General features: G+C 55.7%; 2 protein-coding genes and 1 long non-coding RNA gene across 9 annotated transcripts; 2 read left to right on the forward strand and 1 right to left on the reverse strand.

Annotated features, from left to right (window-relative positions):
• The first annotated feature begins 55 nt into the window (after nucleotides 1-55).
• NRM (nurim) lies at nucleotides 56-4286 on the forward strand. 5 transcript variants are annotated; one of them, XM_027099263.1, is made up of 5 exons: nucleotides 56-157; nucleotides 1041-1484; nucleotides 2043-2239; nucleotides 2826-3020; nucleotides 3376-4286. In XM_027099263.1, the coding sequence occupies exons 2-5, from the start codon at nucleotides 1352-1354 to the stop codon at nucleotides 3655-3657; spliced, it is 807 nt and encodes a 268-aa protein (XP_026955064.1). In that variant the 5' UTR covers nucleotides 56-157; nucleotides 1041-1351; the 3' UTR covers nucleotides 3658-4286. The 5 variants fall into 5 exon arrangements, with proteins under 5 accessions (XP_026955064.1, XP_026955063.1, XP_026955065.1 ...); XM_027099262.1 differs by having other exon boundaries at nucleotides 82-157; nucleotides 962-1484; XM_027099264.1 differs by lacking the exon at nucleotides 56-157 and having other exon boundaries at nucleotides 1007-1484; nucleotides 2844-3020.
• On the reverse strand, nucleotides 900-5378 carry LOC113616075 (uncharacterized). Of its 2 annotated transcripts, none has more exons than XR_003431214.1 (3): nucleotides 5268-5378; nucleotides 2469-2552; nucleotides 900-1011 (listed from the first exon to the last, which is right to left on the reverse strand). It is a non-coding gene; the product is annotated as an uncharacterized LOC113616075 (long non-coding RNA). The 2 variants fall into 2 exon arrangements; XR_003431215.1 differs by lacking the exon at nucleotides 900-1011 and adding an exon at nucleotides 1482-1864.
• Nucleotides 4851-14123, forward strand: PPP1R18 (protein phosphatase 1 regulatory subunit 18). Of its 2 annotated transcripts, none has more exons than XM_027099249.1 (4): nucleotides 4851-5190; nucleotides 6262-7907; nucleotides 12347-12557; nucleotides 13224-14123. In XM_027099249.1, exons 2-4 carry the CDS (start codon nucleotides 6288-6290, stop codon nucleotides 13241-13243), a joined length of 1851 nt encoding a protein of 616 aa, XP_026955050.1. In that variant the 5' UTR covers nucleotides 4851-5190; nucleotides 6262-6287; the 3' UTR covers nucleotides 13244-14123. The 2 variants fall into 2 exon arrangements, with proteins under 2 accessions (XP_026955050.1, XP_026955049.1); XM_027099248.1 differs by lacking the exon at nucleotides 4851-5190 and adding an exon at nucleotides 5197-5399.
• Nucleotides 14124-16004: the final 1881 nt, after the last annotated feature.

Genomic DNA, 16004 nt, shown 5'->3' on the forward strand with positions numbered 1-16004 from the left:
CACCTGTAAACCCAAAAGGTTGAGAGGAGGGAACAGTTACACAGAAAGGCTTCCCTCAAATGCTGTGATTTTCTTTGATGTAGTCCATTCAGGACAACTTCCTGAGGCAGAAAGCAGGATGGAGAGTGAATCAGGAGGGAAAACATAATGATGTCTGGTACAGTATAAAACAGCACTGATTCAGAGGAGAATGGGAATACTAAGCCTTCGGGAGGGGAAGGAATGTAGAGCCTGTGGGATGCTGTTTGGCAATTTTGTCATCCCTGAGCCCACAGGACTAGCAGCTCCTTAATTCTTATCTTGGGAAATTTTCTTGATCTCTTTAGGCCTATGTTTCTTCTATCTATTAGCTGAGGGAATTAGCTTCATGATCTCTAAGTTCCTTACTATGGTCATAGCTACTGTGACCAGGTCCTTAGCTACATGATCTTTAATGGAGAAAAACCTTACTTTACTTTGATTTTTAGATGTGAATGTTAGTCTTGTAGGTATTACAAACAGGTCTGTAGGGAAAATTTTGGACAAAAGATCTTAGTGCTTTCTGACTAGTAAGTGGAGTCTAATATGAGGTTGTATAGGTAGTTAATTATCACAAGCTTGGATAAAATTAATATACTACAAAGTTTACAACTGTAATAAAGTTTTCTATCACAAATATTTTAACATATTGTTACTCTCATGTTTACAAAGTAACAGCCTTTGGCATTAATAGAACAAATCTTTCAGTGTTACAGACAAGTTCTCTCCCCTTAGCAAGTGGAGAGGCAACAAATCAGCTTTATAATAAATTACAGACTAAGCGTTTGTGGTAAAATAGTCACTCTTTTTCATCTAACAAGCTGTAATGGATGATTCAGAGCTTTGGGTTCTCAGCCTGGGTCAACAGTCTTCCGTTCTCTCACCGTTCATTATTAAAGTGTTAGCTGAGGCTTTGTAACCTCTGACTCTGGCTGTTTTCTAGTCAAAGCTGTTAAAGGAAGGGGGGATCATAATGCCGTTTCTGCAAGAACCCTGCAAGAGAAGAACTGTCTTCATTTTAGATGCGAAAACTAGCCCAGCTGCGATTCAAACCACGTGCATGACTGAACAACCGCTGCCCTTCTCACCTCTCACTTGGGATTCTAACATTCCCTTCTGTGACGCGGAGATCGCAGACCGGGGAAAGGCACTTAAGGATCAGCCCTGAAGCTCTGTGAGAGAGAGCCGCGCGCGCCGGCCGGAAGCCTGGGCGTCGGTGCGCGGGAGTCCCGCCCTCCTGGGCAGGGTCCCAGGCGGGAGGCGGGGTCGGGGCGGAGCCTGCGGCCGCGGGAATCCCAAAACCGCCCCTTTCCCCACCCCTCCATTTCTCGCCATGGCCCCTGCACTGCTCCTCGTCCCTGCTGCCCTCGCCTCTTTCATCCTGGCCTTTGGCACTGGAGTGGAGTTCGTGCGCTTTACCTCCCTTCGGCCACTTCTTGGAGGAATCTCGGAGTCTGGTGGTCCGGGTGAGCGGGAGGGACCGAGGATGAGCTCTGGGGTAGGAAGGTGGAGCCGGAGCAGAGGGAGCGGGGGCGGGGCTTGGAGACAAATGACAGGGGAAGTCCAGGAGAGGGAACTAGAACCGTGAAAGCCGCCGAGACGCTGCAGGGGACACCAGAGGGCTAAATTAGCAACTCAGGGATTAGCGGTTTGGAGAGGCGGGAGAGTGAGGACTGAGGGGGAGAGAGGGCGATAAGCAGAGTATTCTAAGGAAAGGCTTAGTAAAGAGGACTATGGAGAGTGTTATAAAGAGGGAGCATTTGGAGAACCGAAACAAGAAGGGCACTCCAGCCATGCCTTTCGTGACTGACCAGCACGAATCCTCTTCCCCAGCTCTGAAGGAGGCCTGGGGAAGAGGGAAGAAACAGGGAATAGAAAAGTGAGGTGGGCAAAGCCTAGAGAGGAAGCATTAAGGCTCTTGAAAGCATTAAGGGACATGGCCTGGGGTCCCAAGAAGAGATAAGAGTAGGGAGTTTTTCCCACAGTCTTCTTGATCTTTTGTCCCTTTCTCCAACTCCCGCTAGATGCCCGCCAGGGATGGCTGGCTGCCCTGCAGGACCAAAGCATTCTTGTCCCCCTGGCTCGGGATCTGGGGCTCCTGCTACTATTTGTGGGGCAGCACAGCCTCATGGCAACTGAGACAGTGAAGTCATGGATGTCCCGGTACTTCGGGGTCCTTCAGAGGTCTCTGTACGTGGCATGCACTGCCCTGGCCTTGCAGGTATGAAGCCCTGGCAGCTGAGTCCTCAAGGGAAACAGTCTGTGGGAAGGATTCCATCGACTGGAGAGGCAAGGACCTTAGGCTTCTGATAAAACATGGGTTTAGGAGGAGAACTAAGGGTGTTCAGGACTGTAATCTCAGCTCCCATTCCTCCACAGCACATATCCTACTTTTTATCAAGAATGGTGTACTGCTTGTCATTCCCCGAGAATGATATGTGCATTCTCACCGTTGCAACTTTGTTCACGTTGTCCTGCTTGAGATTCCCTTGTTAACTCCTCTTCAGTCCTATCCTTTCTTCAAAAGCACTTCCCTAGGTCACAAGAGAAAGCTTCCCAGTTAGTACTCATCTGTTTCTCAGTGGGTGCTTGGCCTAGGCTACTTTGTGTACCTATCTGGTGACTCTCATCCATTCTTTAAGTCCTCAGAGTAGAGACAAGTCATTCTTACATACTTGGGACCCCACCCAGCACCCTCCACATGTTGAACATGCTCATGGTAGAGGCGGGGAGAGCAGCTGGCCGGCCTGGGATGGGGGCAGCCTCTGGGTCTAGGTCTTTCAAGGGTGGGCTGCTGGGATACCCAGTCCCTCATCCTCCTTCAGCTGGTGATGCGGTACTGGGAGCCTGTGCCCAGGGGCCCCGTGTTGTGGGAGGCTCGGGCCGAGCCATGGGCCACTTGGGTGCCCCTCCTCTGCTTTGTGCTCCACGTCATTTCCTGGCTCCTCATCTTCAGCATCCTTCTCGTCTTTGACTACGCAGAGCTCATGGGCCTCAAACAGGTGAGGCTCCCAGATCCCTACCCAAAACCTCTGATCCTTTCTAGAATACCTCTTTCCCCTCCAAGGATGTCCCTCCTCCTCCCCTACTCTTCCACCTGCCTCTTGCTTTTGACTCCCTCACCTCCCTTTCTTGTAAGATAGTCTCCCCTTAGCCCTCCCTCAAAGGCCAGAAACCATGGGCTTCCTGGGCCTGCGGAAGTTTCATGGACTAGAGATGAGGGTCAGGGACCCCAGTCTCAGAAGGGTGGTTCCTGGGCCTGCGTTATAAAAGGAGGGTGCCTGGAAGGGGAGGAAAGAGGCAGCTAAGTTGCGACAAGGGCTTGACTCCATTTCTAAGCCTTTCTCCCTCTCTTAGGTGTACTACCATGTGCTGGGGCTGGGCGAGCCTCTGGCCCTGAAGTCTCCCCGGGCTCTGAGACTCTTCTCCCACCTGCGCCACCCAGTGTGTGTGGAGCTGCTGACTGTGCTATGGGTGGTGCCCACCCTGGGCACTGACCGCCTCCTCCTTGCTCTCCTCCTTACCCTCTACCTGGGCCTGGCTCACGGACTTGACCAGCAAGATCTCCGCTACCTCCGGGCCCAGCTGCAAAGAAAACTCCACCTGCTCTCCCGGCCCCAGGACGGGGAGGCCGAGTGAGGGGCTAACCCTCGTTCCAAGCCCTGTACTTCCTTTTCCCCTCCAATTCCAAATCCCCTTAACATCCAGGCCTTGGCTGCTTCAGACCAGAGGCCCAAATCCATGGACTGAAGGAGCTGTCCCTTCCCTTGCTTGAGCCTCCACTCCTTGGGTCCAGCTCCATATCTTAAATTCTGAGTTTCAGCCATTGGACTCCAAGGGCCGCTTCTCACCAGCCAGGAAGAGGGAGTGGGGAACTTATCTGTCTCCTCAGAGTTTAGGGCTTGACCCTCCATTAACAACCTCCTCACAAGGAGAAGGGTCTGGCCTGACCACTCCCCTGGTCCTATTTCTGGCCTCTGCGCCTCAAGGATCCTCTTCTCCACGTCTAGCTCCCCTCCTAGGAGCTGGACCAAGGTCCGCAAGTTTGACGATAGTGGCTGCCCCATCAGGCTCCACACCTTGCAGCTGCAGCCCAGCCCCAACTGTCTGGCCTTTCCAGCTCCCTAGGCCCTGCCCCTGGGCTCCAGACTCATGAACCTAGTTGAGCAGATATTTCTGCTCTTAATTCGGGTGACTAAGGGCTCCCTGCTCTCCCGAGTAACTCGCGCTACAGGAAAATAAAATTCAGCCTGGTTTTTCTACGTGTAGCATGCAGTCTGTCAGTGTCTCTCAAGCTGCAGGGCTGCCTCTGGGAAGGACAGGCGAGCCAGACTCGAGTCTGGGCATCGGCCGCGCCCTCTGATGACCGCTGGGTGGCGGCCACTCCCCGCGGACCGCCCCACCCCTCTTCCCGGAGCACCCGGTCTCCCTTCCTCCAAATCCCCCAATTTCCTCGCTGCAGACCTGGGGACCCTCGGCAGATAGGTTGAAGCGGAAGAGTGGGGCAGCGGCTCGGGTAAGGGAGCTAGCTTCCAAAACCGTTGGCTTCCGAGCGCCGCTCCTGCTGCCGCCCCCTCCCTACGGGTCCCCCGCAGCCCGGCGGCCGCCCCGGCCCCCACGGCAACAAAGGCTGGCCCGGGAAGGCAAATGCGTGGGGAGGAGCGGCAGGAGATGGGAAGGGCGGGCCCGGCTCGGAGCAGCTGCCGCTTCCTCCTCAAGTCCCTCGAGGGGCCTGAGTCACGGGCCGCCGCCCTGGGTTGGCGAGCTGGGGGCGGAGGTCTGGACACCTGGGTTATCCGGGAGCCGGGTGAGAAGCCCTGGGGACAGACGTCGGAGGGCCAGGGCTGGCGGCGGGAAGAGAGGAGACCCGGAGCCGAGTCCCACGCGGGGTCGGAGGGAGCGAGGCTCCGCCCCCTCGCCCGGCTCCGCCCCGCGCCCCCTTCCCTCTCCCCATTGTCCTCAGACAAAGCGGCCGTCTCCCCCCGCCCGGTCCCCTGGTCTCTGTCTCCGTCCCTCCTCCTTGGCTCCCTCTTTCCGTCCTCCTCTCCCTCCCTCCTCCCCTCCCTCCTGTCTCCGGATCTCCCTCGATCCCTCTCTCCTCCTCTTCCTCTCTCCTCCTCTCTCCGGACGTCAGGCTCCTTCGCACCCCCTCCCCTGGGAGCCCCGCGGCGTGTGAGTTGACTGAGGGGCTTCAGCCTTGGGGAGGGGGTGTCTCCTCTCCCGTCCCCGCTCCCGTCCCCGGCCCGAACCTTGGGCTGTCTCCTCTTTGTGCCGAGATTGCCTGTCTGTGCGGTCAGAGCCGGGTGGGGATGGCCGGCTATGTCGGGGTTCCGTGAGAGCCAAGACCCGGGCACAGGACTGGCAGGCTCCGGAAAAAAGAGGTGTGGGGCCGGTGCTCCGCACGCCTGGGTCCCGGGGCACCGCCGGTGGGGGAGGCAGGCGGTGGTGCCGGGACCGCGTTAGGGTGGGGGTGGACGCCAGGGTTCTGGGAACGTGCTGGTAGGTCCGACACCCGGGTTCCGAAAGTCCCCGGGGGAGGGTATTTCCCCTGACCCGCCTCGGGGCGGAGTGCGGGGCGGAGGGGTGGGGGCTGGGGGGCCGGAGGGGCGTGGCCCGAGCAGAGCTGGAAGGGGAGCCCGGACCTCCTGGGCCCACGCTGAGACGCGCCGGGCTGCAGCCGCGGAACCCCCTCGCCCCTCTGCCCCCTGACTTCCACTTCTCCCTTAGACCTCTCCACTCTCCGCCCTCCCACCTCCCCGACACCCCCTCAGGTCCCAGTGCCCCCTCTCCGGCGGGATTCCCTGACCTCTCTTCCCACTCTCATCGCTCCTGGGGTAGCGGTGAGGCAACCTCGCCTGGACCCTGTCCCCCTCACGTCCAGCCTCTCCCTTCTCTCTTCGCCCTCGCGCCAACTTCTCTCGTTTTTCTCTCTTCTCACATTCTGGGGACTGTCTCTGATACCCAATAACCTGTACTGACAAATCTGACTCCTGCCTCTTTGCCCTGAATCTCCACTCTTCCTCTCAACCCATCCCCCGACCGCCATCAACTTGGCTCTTAGTTTCCCCTTCACTTTCTCAGCTTTTCCCCTTTCTCTGCTCCCCGCTCTTTCCCTCTGTCCTCACCCTCAGCTCCTCTGCCCTCCTCTGTGTCCCACCTCTCCGCTCCACTACCTCCCCTCCCACCCCCATTCTCACCCTCTGGGCCTCTCTGGAGCCTCTCCTTCCTGTTCTCTGCCCCCAGCGTTCCCCACCCTCCCCAAGGGGACCATGGCCACCATCCCGGACTGGAAGCTACAGCTGCTAGCCCGGCGCCGGCAGGAAGAGGCAGCCGTTCGTGGCCGGGAGAAGGCAGAGCAGGAGCGGCTGTCCCAGATGCCAGCCTGGAAGCGGGGGCTTCTGGAGCGCCGCCGGGCCAAGCTTGGTCTGTCTCCCGGGGAGCCTAGCCCTGCGCCTGGGACTACGGAGGCTGGACCTCCAGACCCAGACGAGTCTGCTGTCCTCCTGGAGGCCATTGGGCCAGTGCACCAGAACCGATTTATTCGGCAAGAGCGCCAGCAGCAGCAGCAGCAGCAGCAGCGGAGTGAAGAGCTACTTGCAGAGAGACGGCCTGGGTCTTTAGAGGCCTGGGAGCGGAGACTCAGCCCTGGGGAGATGCGGGATCAGAGCCCCAAGGGAAGAGAGTCAAGAGAAGAGCGGCTCAGTCCCAGGGAAGCCAGAGAGAGGAGGCTGGGGATAGGGGGAGCTCGAGAGTCGAGCCCCAGGCCTTTGGAGGCTCGAGACTGGAGGCAGAGCCCAGGAGAGGCTGGAGACAGGAGCTCCAGACTGTCAGAGGTGAGGAAATGGAGGCTGAGCCCTGGAGAAACTCCAGAGCGGAGTCTGAGACTGGCAGAGCCTCAAGAACAAAGCCCCAGGAGAAAAGAGGTGGTGGAAAATAGACTGAGCCCGGTGGAGTCTGACAACCAGAAGTTGGGCCTGACAGAGGCCCATAAATGGACGCCTGACTCCAGAGAGTCTCAGGAACAGAGTTGGGTACAACCGGAGGCATCAGAGTGGAGGCTGAGCTCAGGAGAAGAAAGAAAAGACTGCTCAGAGGAATGTGGGAGACAAGAAGAGAGGCCAAGTCCAAGGATGGTCCCAGAAGAGATTACAGCGTTGTCAGAGACCCTGACAAGGGAGGCTCCAGACAGCAGGTCTGGAGGAGTGGAGGCAGCAGAACAGAGGCCCACCCCTGCGGAGGATGGCGAGAGGGGCTTGAGGCTGACAGAAGGGTGGAAATGGACCCTGAACTCTGGGAAGGTTCGAGATTGGACACCCAGGGACACAGAGACTCAAACTCAGAAACCAGACCCTCCAGAGTCTGCCGAGAAGCACCTGAGTCCTCTCGCTGCAGAGGCTGGAGAAGGGGAAGCTGAGAAGGAGGAGGCAGGGGCTCAGGGCAGGCCTCTGAGCGCCCTGCAGAACCGCTGCTCTGTGCCCTCCCCCCTCTCACCAGAGGACGCTGGGACTGGAGGCTCTAGACAGCAGGAAGAGGAAGCAGGGGAACTCCGGCCCCCACCAGCAGCCCCTCTGTCTCCCCCACCCCCAGCCCCACCTGCCCCCCAGTCCCCTGGGGATCCCCTCATGAGCCGGCTGTTCTATGGGGTGAAGGCAGGGCCAGGGGTGGGGGCCCCCCGCCGCAGCGGACACACCTTCACAGTCAACCCCCGGCGGTCCGTGCCCCCTGCAGCCCCTGCCACTCCGGCCAGCCCAGCCACAGCTGACGCTGCAGTCGCTGGGGCTGGGAAGAAGCGGTACCCAACTGCCGAGGAGATCTTGGTTCTGGGGGGCTACCTCCGCCTCGACCGCAGCTGCCTTGTCAAGGGGTCCCCTGAAAGGCACCACAAACAGGTAGGGAGCAGCCAAGTCAGACTCCTCAGAAGCCCACTGTCAGCTCTCTGTGGGCTCCTGTCTCTGTCTCATATGCCTGTATTCTTGTCTCGGTCTATGCGTTCTTGTTGATTCCTGCCACCACTCTTCCTCCCCTGCGCACACACCCTTCCTTCTCGTAGCCCTTCTTTTCCATTCACTTCCCAGCCCAAGGAGGCTGCCCCGCAGGCAAGCGCTGTCCTGGGTGTGTCACTCTCAGGCTGTGCCCAGGCTGCTCACCCTCCGTTCCCTCAGGCTCTGAGCCCCCAGCCCCCCAGTTCTTTCCATTGCTGACTCTGTGACCCAACCCAGGCCGTCTGGTGGGAGACCTGAGCTGAGGCCACAGCCTGGAGCCTGTGAGGGCAGGGTCCTCAGGGCAAAAGCACTTCCAGCCTTCCAGCGGGGAGGATGTCGGGGCGGGGAGGTTGGGAGGTGGAGGGGTGGCTTTGGGCTTGTAGGGAGAAGTGAGCGGAGGAGGGTCTCACAGACCCGAGGACGAGGGGTGCGGAGGAGGGACACCGCAGGACAGCAGGGGGAGGGGAGTGGAACAGGGCTGGCCAAGGAGCAGAGAAGGCTTTCGAACCCCGAGTCTGCCCCATGGGAGAGACGCACACAGAGGCCACTTGAAGTGGGTGACCTCGAGGTTGCACACCCCCAGCTGGGCCGCTGCTTCAGACAGTACTCCCTTCTCTCTTGGGACAAGAAAAGCCTTCTCCTCTTCCAAAATACCCCCTCGCCACTCCCTCCCTGTCCTTCCTCCCTGGGCTTCCCCTCCGTCCCCAGAACTGGCTCAGCAGTTGGTTTTCCCCTCTCTTCCTGCCATCCCGGCCTCTCCCTCCTCTTGGGGTAGAAAGAAAGAGAAGTGAATTTGGAGGCACTGTGCTGAGAGCAGGGAGTACAATGGGAGTTAAGGACGGGGTGGGGTGGGGGCGGGGTGGGGGCCGAGGCCAGCAGACGAAGGCAGCGCAGGGAAGTTGGCAACAGCCAAGCTGTCAGCCAAGCAGACTTCTCCCCCTGGCCCTGGCCCACGTCCTTCCCCACACACCAGTTTCCAGCTTGAAAAACTCTAAGGAAAGAGAGGTCTCTGCATCTAACATCTCTCCAGAGACTGGGAAGACCTTCCTAGTCTCCAGTTCTCATCTCATGTGTGACATCCTCAGACTTGTTTTTTGTGTCCTCAGTATCAGTGGGAAAGCACAGGGACCAAAGCTCAGGGTCACTTGAGACCCCAGTTCATCTTCACATGAAGCTTAAGCTCCCATCCCTGAGCTATGGTCCCTGAGTCTGTCCTGAGCTCTTGGACTGCTACCAGCCCCTTCCCCTTCAGGCTGGGCAGACGCAAGGAAGTAGATGAGGAACGACCAGGGCGAGGTGTTCAGAGAAGTCACTTCCTGCTGTAGAGGTTGGCTTGTGCCTCTGGGGAGGAACAAAGAGGGGAAGGCGTGAATTTGGGGGCCCAAAGCCCAGGGACTGTCTGAGCGCAGGGCAGGACCTGTGAGGGTGACCATACCTAGGTCAGGGAGCAGGGGAGCCGGAAGCAGATCGCCCAAACAGGAAGCCTGGTGGGGGGGCGGCCGGAAGGCTGGTGGGGCTGAGTGGCAAATGCAGGGCCACGGGCCTGCCAGAACTGTGCTCAGGATGTGGTGAGAGAATAAGGAAGCAGCCGCTCGGGGTGGGGGTGGGGGTGGGGAAGAAGCAGCACAGAGTTCTCTAGGCCCAGACACCTTCCCCTCGGCCCTCCCTCAGGCCTGCTCCACTTGCCCAGCACCCTGCTCATCAGGGACAGGCATGTCCTGTCCCCAGCTGCCAGATGAGGAATATGAGGACCCTGCCACCCAACACTCCCCCCCCTTCCCTAAATAACTCCTGTTTTGCAGGCTAATTCCATCAAATGTATCCCTGCCACTGGGAGAGAAATCCCAGCCCTGCCACTGGAGCCCAGGGGTTGGGCTGTGGCTGGTGCCCTTCCCCAGAGGCCCCTCTGGCAGGGAGACCAGCCCCTCCCCTCTCCAGCCCCCTTGTGACCTTATATAGCTGATGAGAGGAGTGAGTCACCCCCTCCGTACCCCCCACCCCACACGCCCCATGCAGGCTGTGCATTCCTGAGAAGCCCAGTCAGAAGCTGGGGCGGGTGGTGAGGAGGGAAGCAGGGTGGGGGGAGAGAGACAAACGTGGAGGGAGAGCAAATAAAATGGATCCTTTTCCAGAGCAGATAATAAACTACGCAGCTTGTTATCTCAAAAGGTGATATGAAAAGAAAACCGAAATGGGTTCCCAGAAGTTTGGGTAAATCTGTCAGCAATAGAATTAGTTCCTTTTGAGAAACTGGGATATAAGGGGTCTGGTTCCTGTCACTGGACTCTACCAGCCAGCTGTCCCACAGACACAGACTGGGGGTTGACTGTGTACAGACTGGACTGACCCCGCCCCCAGTATTCCCCCAGTGTTGGTCCTCTGTTGGGACCACATCTGAGGTCTGGATGAAGCCTTCCTTACCCATTGTGGCAATTTCCACGTTTCTGTTGACAGCAGACACAAATAAGTAAACAAATAAGTAGGGCTCCCCTGGTGGCGCAGTGGTTGAGAATCTGCCTGCTAATGAAGGGGACACGGGTTCGAGCCCTGGTCTGGGAGGATCCCATATGTCGCGGAGCGGCTGGGCCCGTGAGCCACAACTACTGAGTCTATGTGTCTGGAGCCTGTGCTCCGCAACAAGAGAGGCTGCGATAGTGAGAGGCCCCTGCACCACGATGAAGAGTGGCCCCCTACTTGCCACAACTAGAGAAAGCCCTTGCACAGAAACGAAGACCCAACACAGCAAAAATAAATAAATTAATTAATAAACTTCTACCCCCAACATCTTAAAAAAAAAAAAAAATAAGTAAATTCTCTGGTAGGTTAGGTTAGAAGGTGGTAAGTGATTATGGGAAAACATTAGAACAGGGACAAGTGGAACCCAGAGGGCCAGGAGGTGGGAGGAGCAAATATGACAACTTTATAATAGCATGATGCAGAGAGAGGGAACCATGGCTACATTTGGGGGAAGAGTGTTCCAGGCAGAGGGAACAGCCAGTGCAAAGGCCCTGAGGTAAGAGTGCCCGTGGTGGGGCTGGAGGAAGTCACAGCCAATGTGGCTGGAGTGGAGGAGGATGCTGGAGAGGAGTGGGGAGAGGCACACTGGCAGCCCCCTGTAGGCCTTGGCCAGTCTCTGGCTTTTGCTCCCAGTGAGGTAGGGGCCAATGCCAGGTTTGGACCCAGGGAGTGACACACACAGTCTCTGAGTTCTAGCTTCCCTCAGGGACCCAGGTGTTAGCAACCACCTGTGCAGCCACCAGCCTGGTTTCTCTCCTCATACTCCAGTCCCTGCAGAGACTCAGGGGTGCTGGGCTGCAGCCCCGAGTTTCTCAAACAGACGCCAGAGGAGGCCTGGGGAGATCATCTGGACCTTTCTGAGCAGTTCACATGGAATCCTCCTGTTTGTCTCCTTAATCGCTTTGGCTCCCAGAGTTAATCCCACCCTGCCCCTTCCCCCTGAGCTTCTTAGGAGGGCAAAGGGGAAGGGTAAAAAGGTAGTGAGAGCAGCTGGGGCTCGCCTGCTCTTGAGACAGTATGTTTAGGAAGGATTTTCTGCCCCGTCCAGATCCCTTCTGGTCATTTGCCTCTGTCTCTGCACGTCCCTTCTGGTGCACTCTCCACCCCCATGCCATGTTTGCCCGGACTTTCCTCTCTGCCCCTGTCACCTCCCCCAGCTGCACCTTTCAGGCACTCAGGCTCATCTTCTCCCTGTGTTTTGGGGAGAGTCTCTTCTCCTCTGGGCTTTTCTGTTGGTCTCCGCTCCCCTCTCAGACCCAAGACCCTTTCCTGTGGGTCCACTCCAGCTGGAGGAGGGGAGCGAGGGGGGTGAAAGGGGCTGGTGACCAGGGTCCTGGGTTTCCCCCAACATCAAGGGGCCGAGGCTATGGAAACCATCGTGCCTGTCTTTGCTTTTGGTGGGGATCCCTCCCAGCCAGCTCTTTCCAGCTCTTTTCAAATCTCACCTCCTCTGGGTAGCTGTCCTGATTGCTCCCAGGGTGCCCAAAGACTCAGTTCTGATCACAGGACTTATCTCCATGTTTTTAATTTGTTTTTACCCTTCTGCCTCCCACACTCTAACCCACTTGGTCCTCCGTTACTCACTTCTGCCACCTGGGCCCCCGCCAAAGCTCAGGTCAAAGTCAATGTTTCTGAAATGATATGATTGAAGAGGGAAAATCTGGGACCGGAGAGAGAGTCCTGAAAGGACAACTGGCTTCCAGAGTGGCTGCGGAGGACAAAGTCAGCGAGCGCCCAAATCCAGTCCCCACTCTCCATCCTGCACCTGTTACCCTGCGGTCTTCCCCCTGCTGACCTCGCCTCCTCCCCCCTTTCTCTCCCACCCTCAGCTCAAGATCTCCTTCAGCGAGACAGCCCTGGAGACCACGTACCAATACCCCTCCGAGAGTTCGGTGCTGGAGGAGCTGGGCCCCGAACCTGAGGCCCCCAGTGCCTCCAGTCCCCCAGCGGCCCAACCCGACGACGAAGAGGATGAGGAAGAACTGCTACTGCTGCAGCCAGAGCTCCAGGGCGGGCTGCGCACGAAGGCCCTGATAGTGGGTGAGCGAGGGCTCCGCCGGCCCGACGGCGCCCCCTGGTGTTCGGAGTGGGCGCTGCGATCCAGGAGGGAGGGGGAGGATTTAATGTTGGCGCTTGGAAGGGTCTTGGCAGGGCCTCTAGCCCAACTGCTCCTTTCACAGATGGGAAAACGGAGGTCTTGGGAAGCGAAGTGCACGTGAGGTCTCCATATTTCAAAACCAGGCCTCTTTCTGAGCGCTCTAGTGTGGTTAAAAACACAGCGTTTGGATCAGACAGGCCTGAGTTTGAATTCCATCTTGTCTCTTAATTGTGGTGTGACCTCAGGGAAATCACCTGACCTCTGGCCTCAGTTTATTATTGTGAAATGGGGTTAATAATAACTACCTCTTGGAATTGTTGGGAGGGTTAAGTAATTTTTGTAGAACACCTAGGAACTACGGCTGGACATCAAATTACTTAACCTCTCCTGGGGGTTATTGTGAGATTAAACGAGTTATGAGAATGGCTGGCACAGAATCCATGCTAAATGAGTGATGGCTGTTACTAGTAGTAACAGGCACTCAGGATGTGGAAGATATTATAAGATTTCCTACATGCCAACTGGCCTTCAGTGTGGGCAGTGGGTCGGGAAGGCGGGAAGCAGAGACCCTCACTCATTCTCTATCCTTATTGCCTCCTCTCCCACAGATGAGTCTTGCCGGAGGTGACCCTCTTCCGACACTGGGATATACCTCCCTCCTTCCCAGAACTGAAGATCCTGGAGCCCAGAAGATTCAGAGCAGACAGACCTTGAACATGAGCCTGGCAGGGAAGGGCAACCCACATCTTCCAACTTGCTTTCCTCATCCTGTTTCTGGGGGCGGAGGCAACCGCACAGTTTCCACCCTCATCAGACATGCTGGTGCATCCTAGGTGATCCAAGATCCCCATCAAGTCCTGGGGAGGAGCACAGAACTCACGGGGCGCAGTGTGGGGGTACGGATGGAGCACCCTCTCCATCTCCATGGGCAGGGTAACTCTCCCCACAGCCTTCCTTGACTCCCCACCCGCCCCCTGAGGCTCTCGGGATTTAAGTACCCATGTCCCTGGGAGACCTGGCCCCCACTGCATTTACAGGCACCTCTCCCTCCTGTTCCTTAGGTCACTGCCCCTTTGTTTACAGCGCCTGCCTCCTCTCTTGACCACAGCCTGGTTACAAAATCCCCCAGTTCCCAGCCCCACCTGCCAAAGTCCCGGGTTTACAAGCCACGTCTACTTGTGTGTCCACAAAGAATCCTCTCCCCTGTCCCCTGAAGTCACCTCATTGGGGTGACCTGGGGGTATGGCTTCCTCCACCTTTGCTCAGTATTACTGTCTCAGTTTTCCCCAAGAGGGAAGGCTGGGAACCTTAACTCTGTATCCCCCTCTAGTTATTTAATTCTGTTCCTCCTAGTGGTTCACAATTGAACTGAATTGCGAGGGTGTGGGGTGAGTAATGAGGCACCTCAACTTTCTTCCCCCAATTCTCCTTCCTTCTCCATTGCCTGGTTTTTTTGGTTTTGTGTGTCTTTTTTTAACTTTCCATAATAAAGTGGAGCTCTCTCCGACTCTCCTGCTGCTGCTTCTTTAGAAAAGGTGCATGTTGGGGGTGGGGTGGGCTCTGGGCTCCTCATTCCAGGCCTCTCCCTCCCATCTTCTTCTTAGCCGTGAAGAGGAAGCAGCCACGGCTGTGGGAGGGGAAAATGACGAAGGTGAACCAGGAACTCAGCAATGACTTGTAGAAAGGGCTCTGGGAGAGCCTGGCACTGGTTTCTCAAAGGACTAGCAGGTGAAGGACTGGATTTTTGTTGTTGTTGTTTGTTTGTCTGTCTGTTTGTTTTTGGCTGCACCTCACGGCTTGCAGCATCTCAGTTCCTCGACCAGGGATTGAACCTGGGCCACTGCGGTGAAATCGCCAAATCCAAACCCCTAGACCACCAACGAACTCCCTGTTTTTTTTAATTCTCTTTTTTTTAATTAAATTTTTTTTTTAGTCTAGGGCTGGTTTGAGAAAGGGCAGTTGAAGCATCCACTAGACTGGAAGCACCATGAGGACAAACTGTGTTGGTTGGGTTTACTGCAGCATCCCCATGCCTGGCACCTCGTAGACACAAAAATTTATTTTTAAAATGAATGACTGAGCAAATGAATGAAAAAATGAAAAGAGCCAAAAACTTGGAAGCAAAGGACACTCTGAATTGAAGGATTCTGGTATTCAGAAGCCTAGTGCAATGCAAGCAGCCAGATAGTATGTGATTAGTAGTGGCTAATCCAGAGGATTTTACTCCAAGACTCAGGACCATAAATAATAAGTCTCCTGAAATTGCTGCAAGTATAGTGTATGTACAGAAGTGCAGATTCCTCAAAAGGGTCTCCTCTGATAGACAATGGGATAATTCATGGCTTTGTGGCCCAAGTGTAGTTGGTACTGGGAGGTTTCCCCATTTCAATGAATTTTTATTTTCTACAAATGTAGAATATCTGTATTTTACTTACCAGTCTTTTTTTTTTTTTAAGTTCTCCAGGCTAATCAAGACATGGTTAAGTAGTTGTAGTCCTTCTATCACTAGAGGATGCTCCTCTCAGACTAGTCAGAGGAGATTCCTTCTTTATTAAAAACAAAGTGTATTAGACAAATTGATCTTAAACATATGCCAAAGGTCTTTAATTTACCAGCAAGGGAACAAGCAAGGTGTCAAAAGAATGAGCCACTTCAGAGAGGATGTGGGTAGGAGGGAAACAGGATACTACATGAGTAGCTAATTAGGTAAAGATCCTAATCAGTTGTGACCCAGGAAAGCAGAAGCAAGAGGCTCTGAGGTGCCAGGGGTGTCCACAGTCCATTTCAGAAATAGAAAGCAGTGCATTCAATAAGTTAATGAGGGCTTCCCTGGTGGTGCAGTGGTTAAGAATTCACCTGCCAATGCACGGGACACGGGTTCGAGGCCTGGCCCAGGAAGACCCCACATGCTGTCGAACAACTAAGGGCATGCACTACACTACTGAGCCTGCGGTCTAGAGCCCATGTGCCACAACTACTGAGCTCGTGCGCCTAGAGCCGGTGCTCCGCAATAAGAGAAGCCACTGCAATGACAAACCGGCACTGCCGCTCACCGCAACCACAGTAAGCCTGCGTGCAGCAACGAAGACCCAACGCAGCCAAAAATAAAAATAAATAAATTTTTAAAAAAGAAAGAAAGAAGCCAATGATGTGGAGCTACCTGTGGCTGTTAACTGGAATAACAAATGTTTCTTTTCCCAGCGTAGTGTCGATAAATACAATTAATTGTAAAAGTATGAAGCAGGATCAAACAGAGGACGGCAGAGTCAAGCAACAAACTCTGCTTATTTAAAATTAAGCAGTCACCAGTGAGTTTCTCAAGCAGTTAGCAAAAAAAAAAAAAAAAGCTGAATACAAAAAGAAAAATAAAAAAAAATGCTGAATACAGT

This window comes from Aethalodelphis obliquidens, unplaced genomic scaffold (assembly GCF_003676395.1).
Source record: "Aethalodelphis obliquidens isolate GAN/ISIS:26980383/991018 unplaced genomic scaffold, ASM367639v1 scaffold131, whole genome shotgun sequence".
NCBI lineage: Eukaryota > Metazoa > Chordata > Mammalia > Artiodactyla > Delphinidae > Aethalodelphis > Aethalodelphis obliquidens.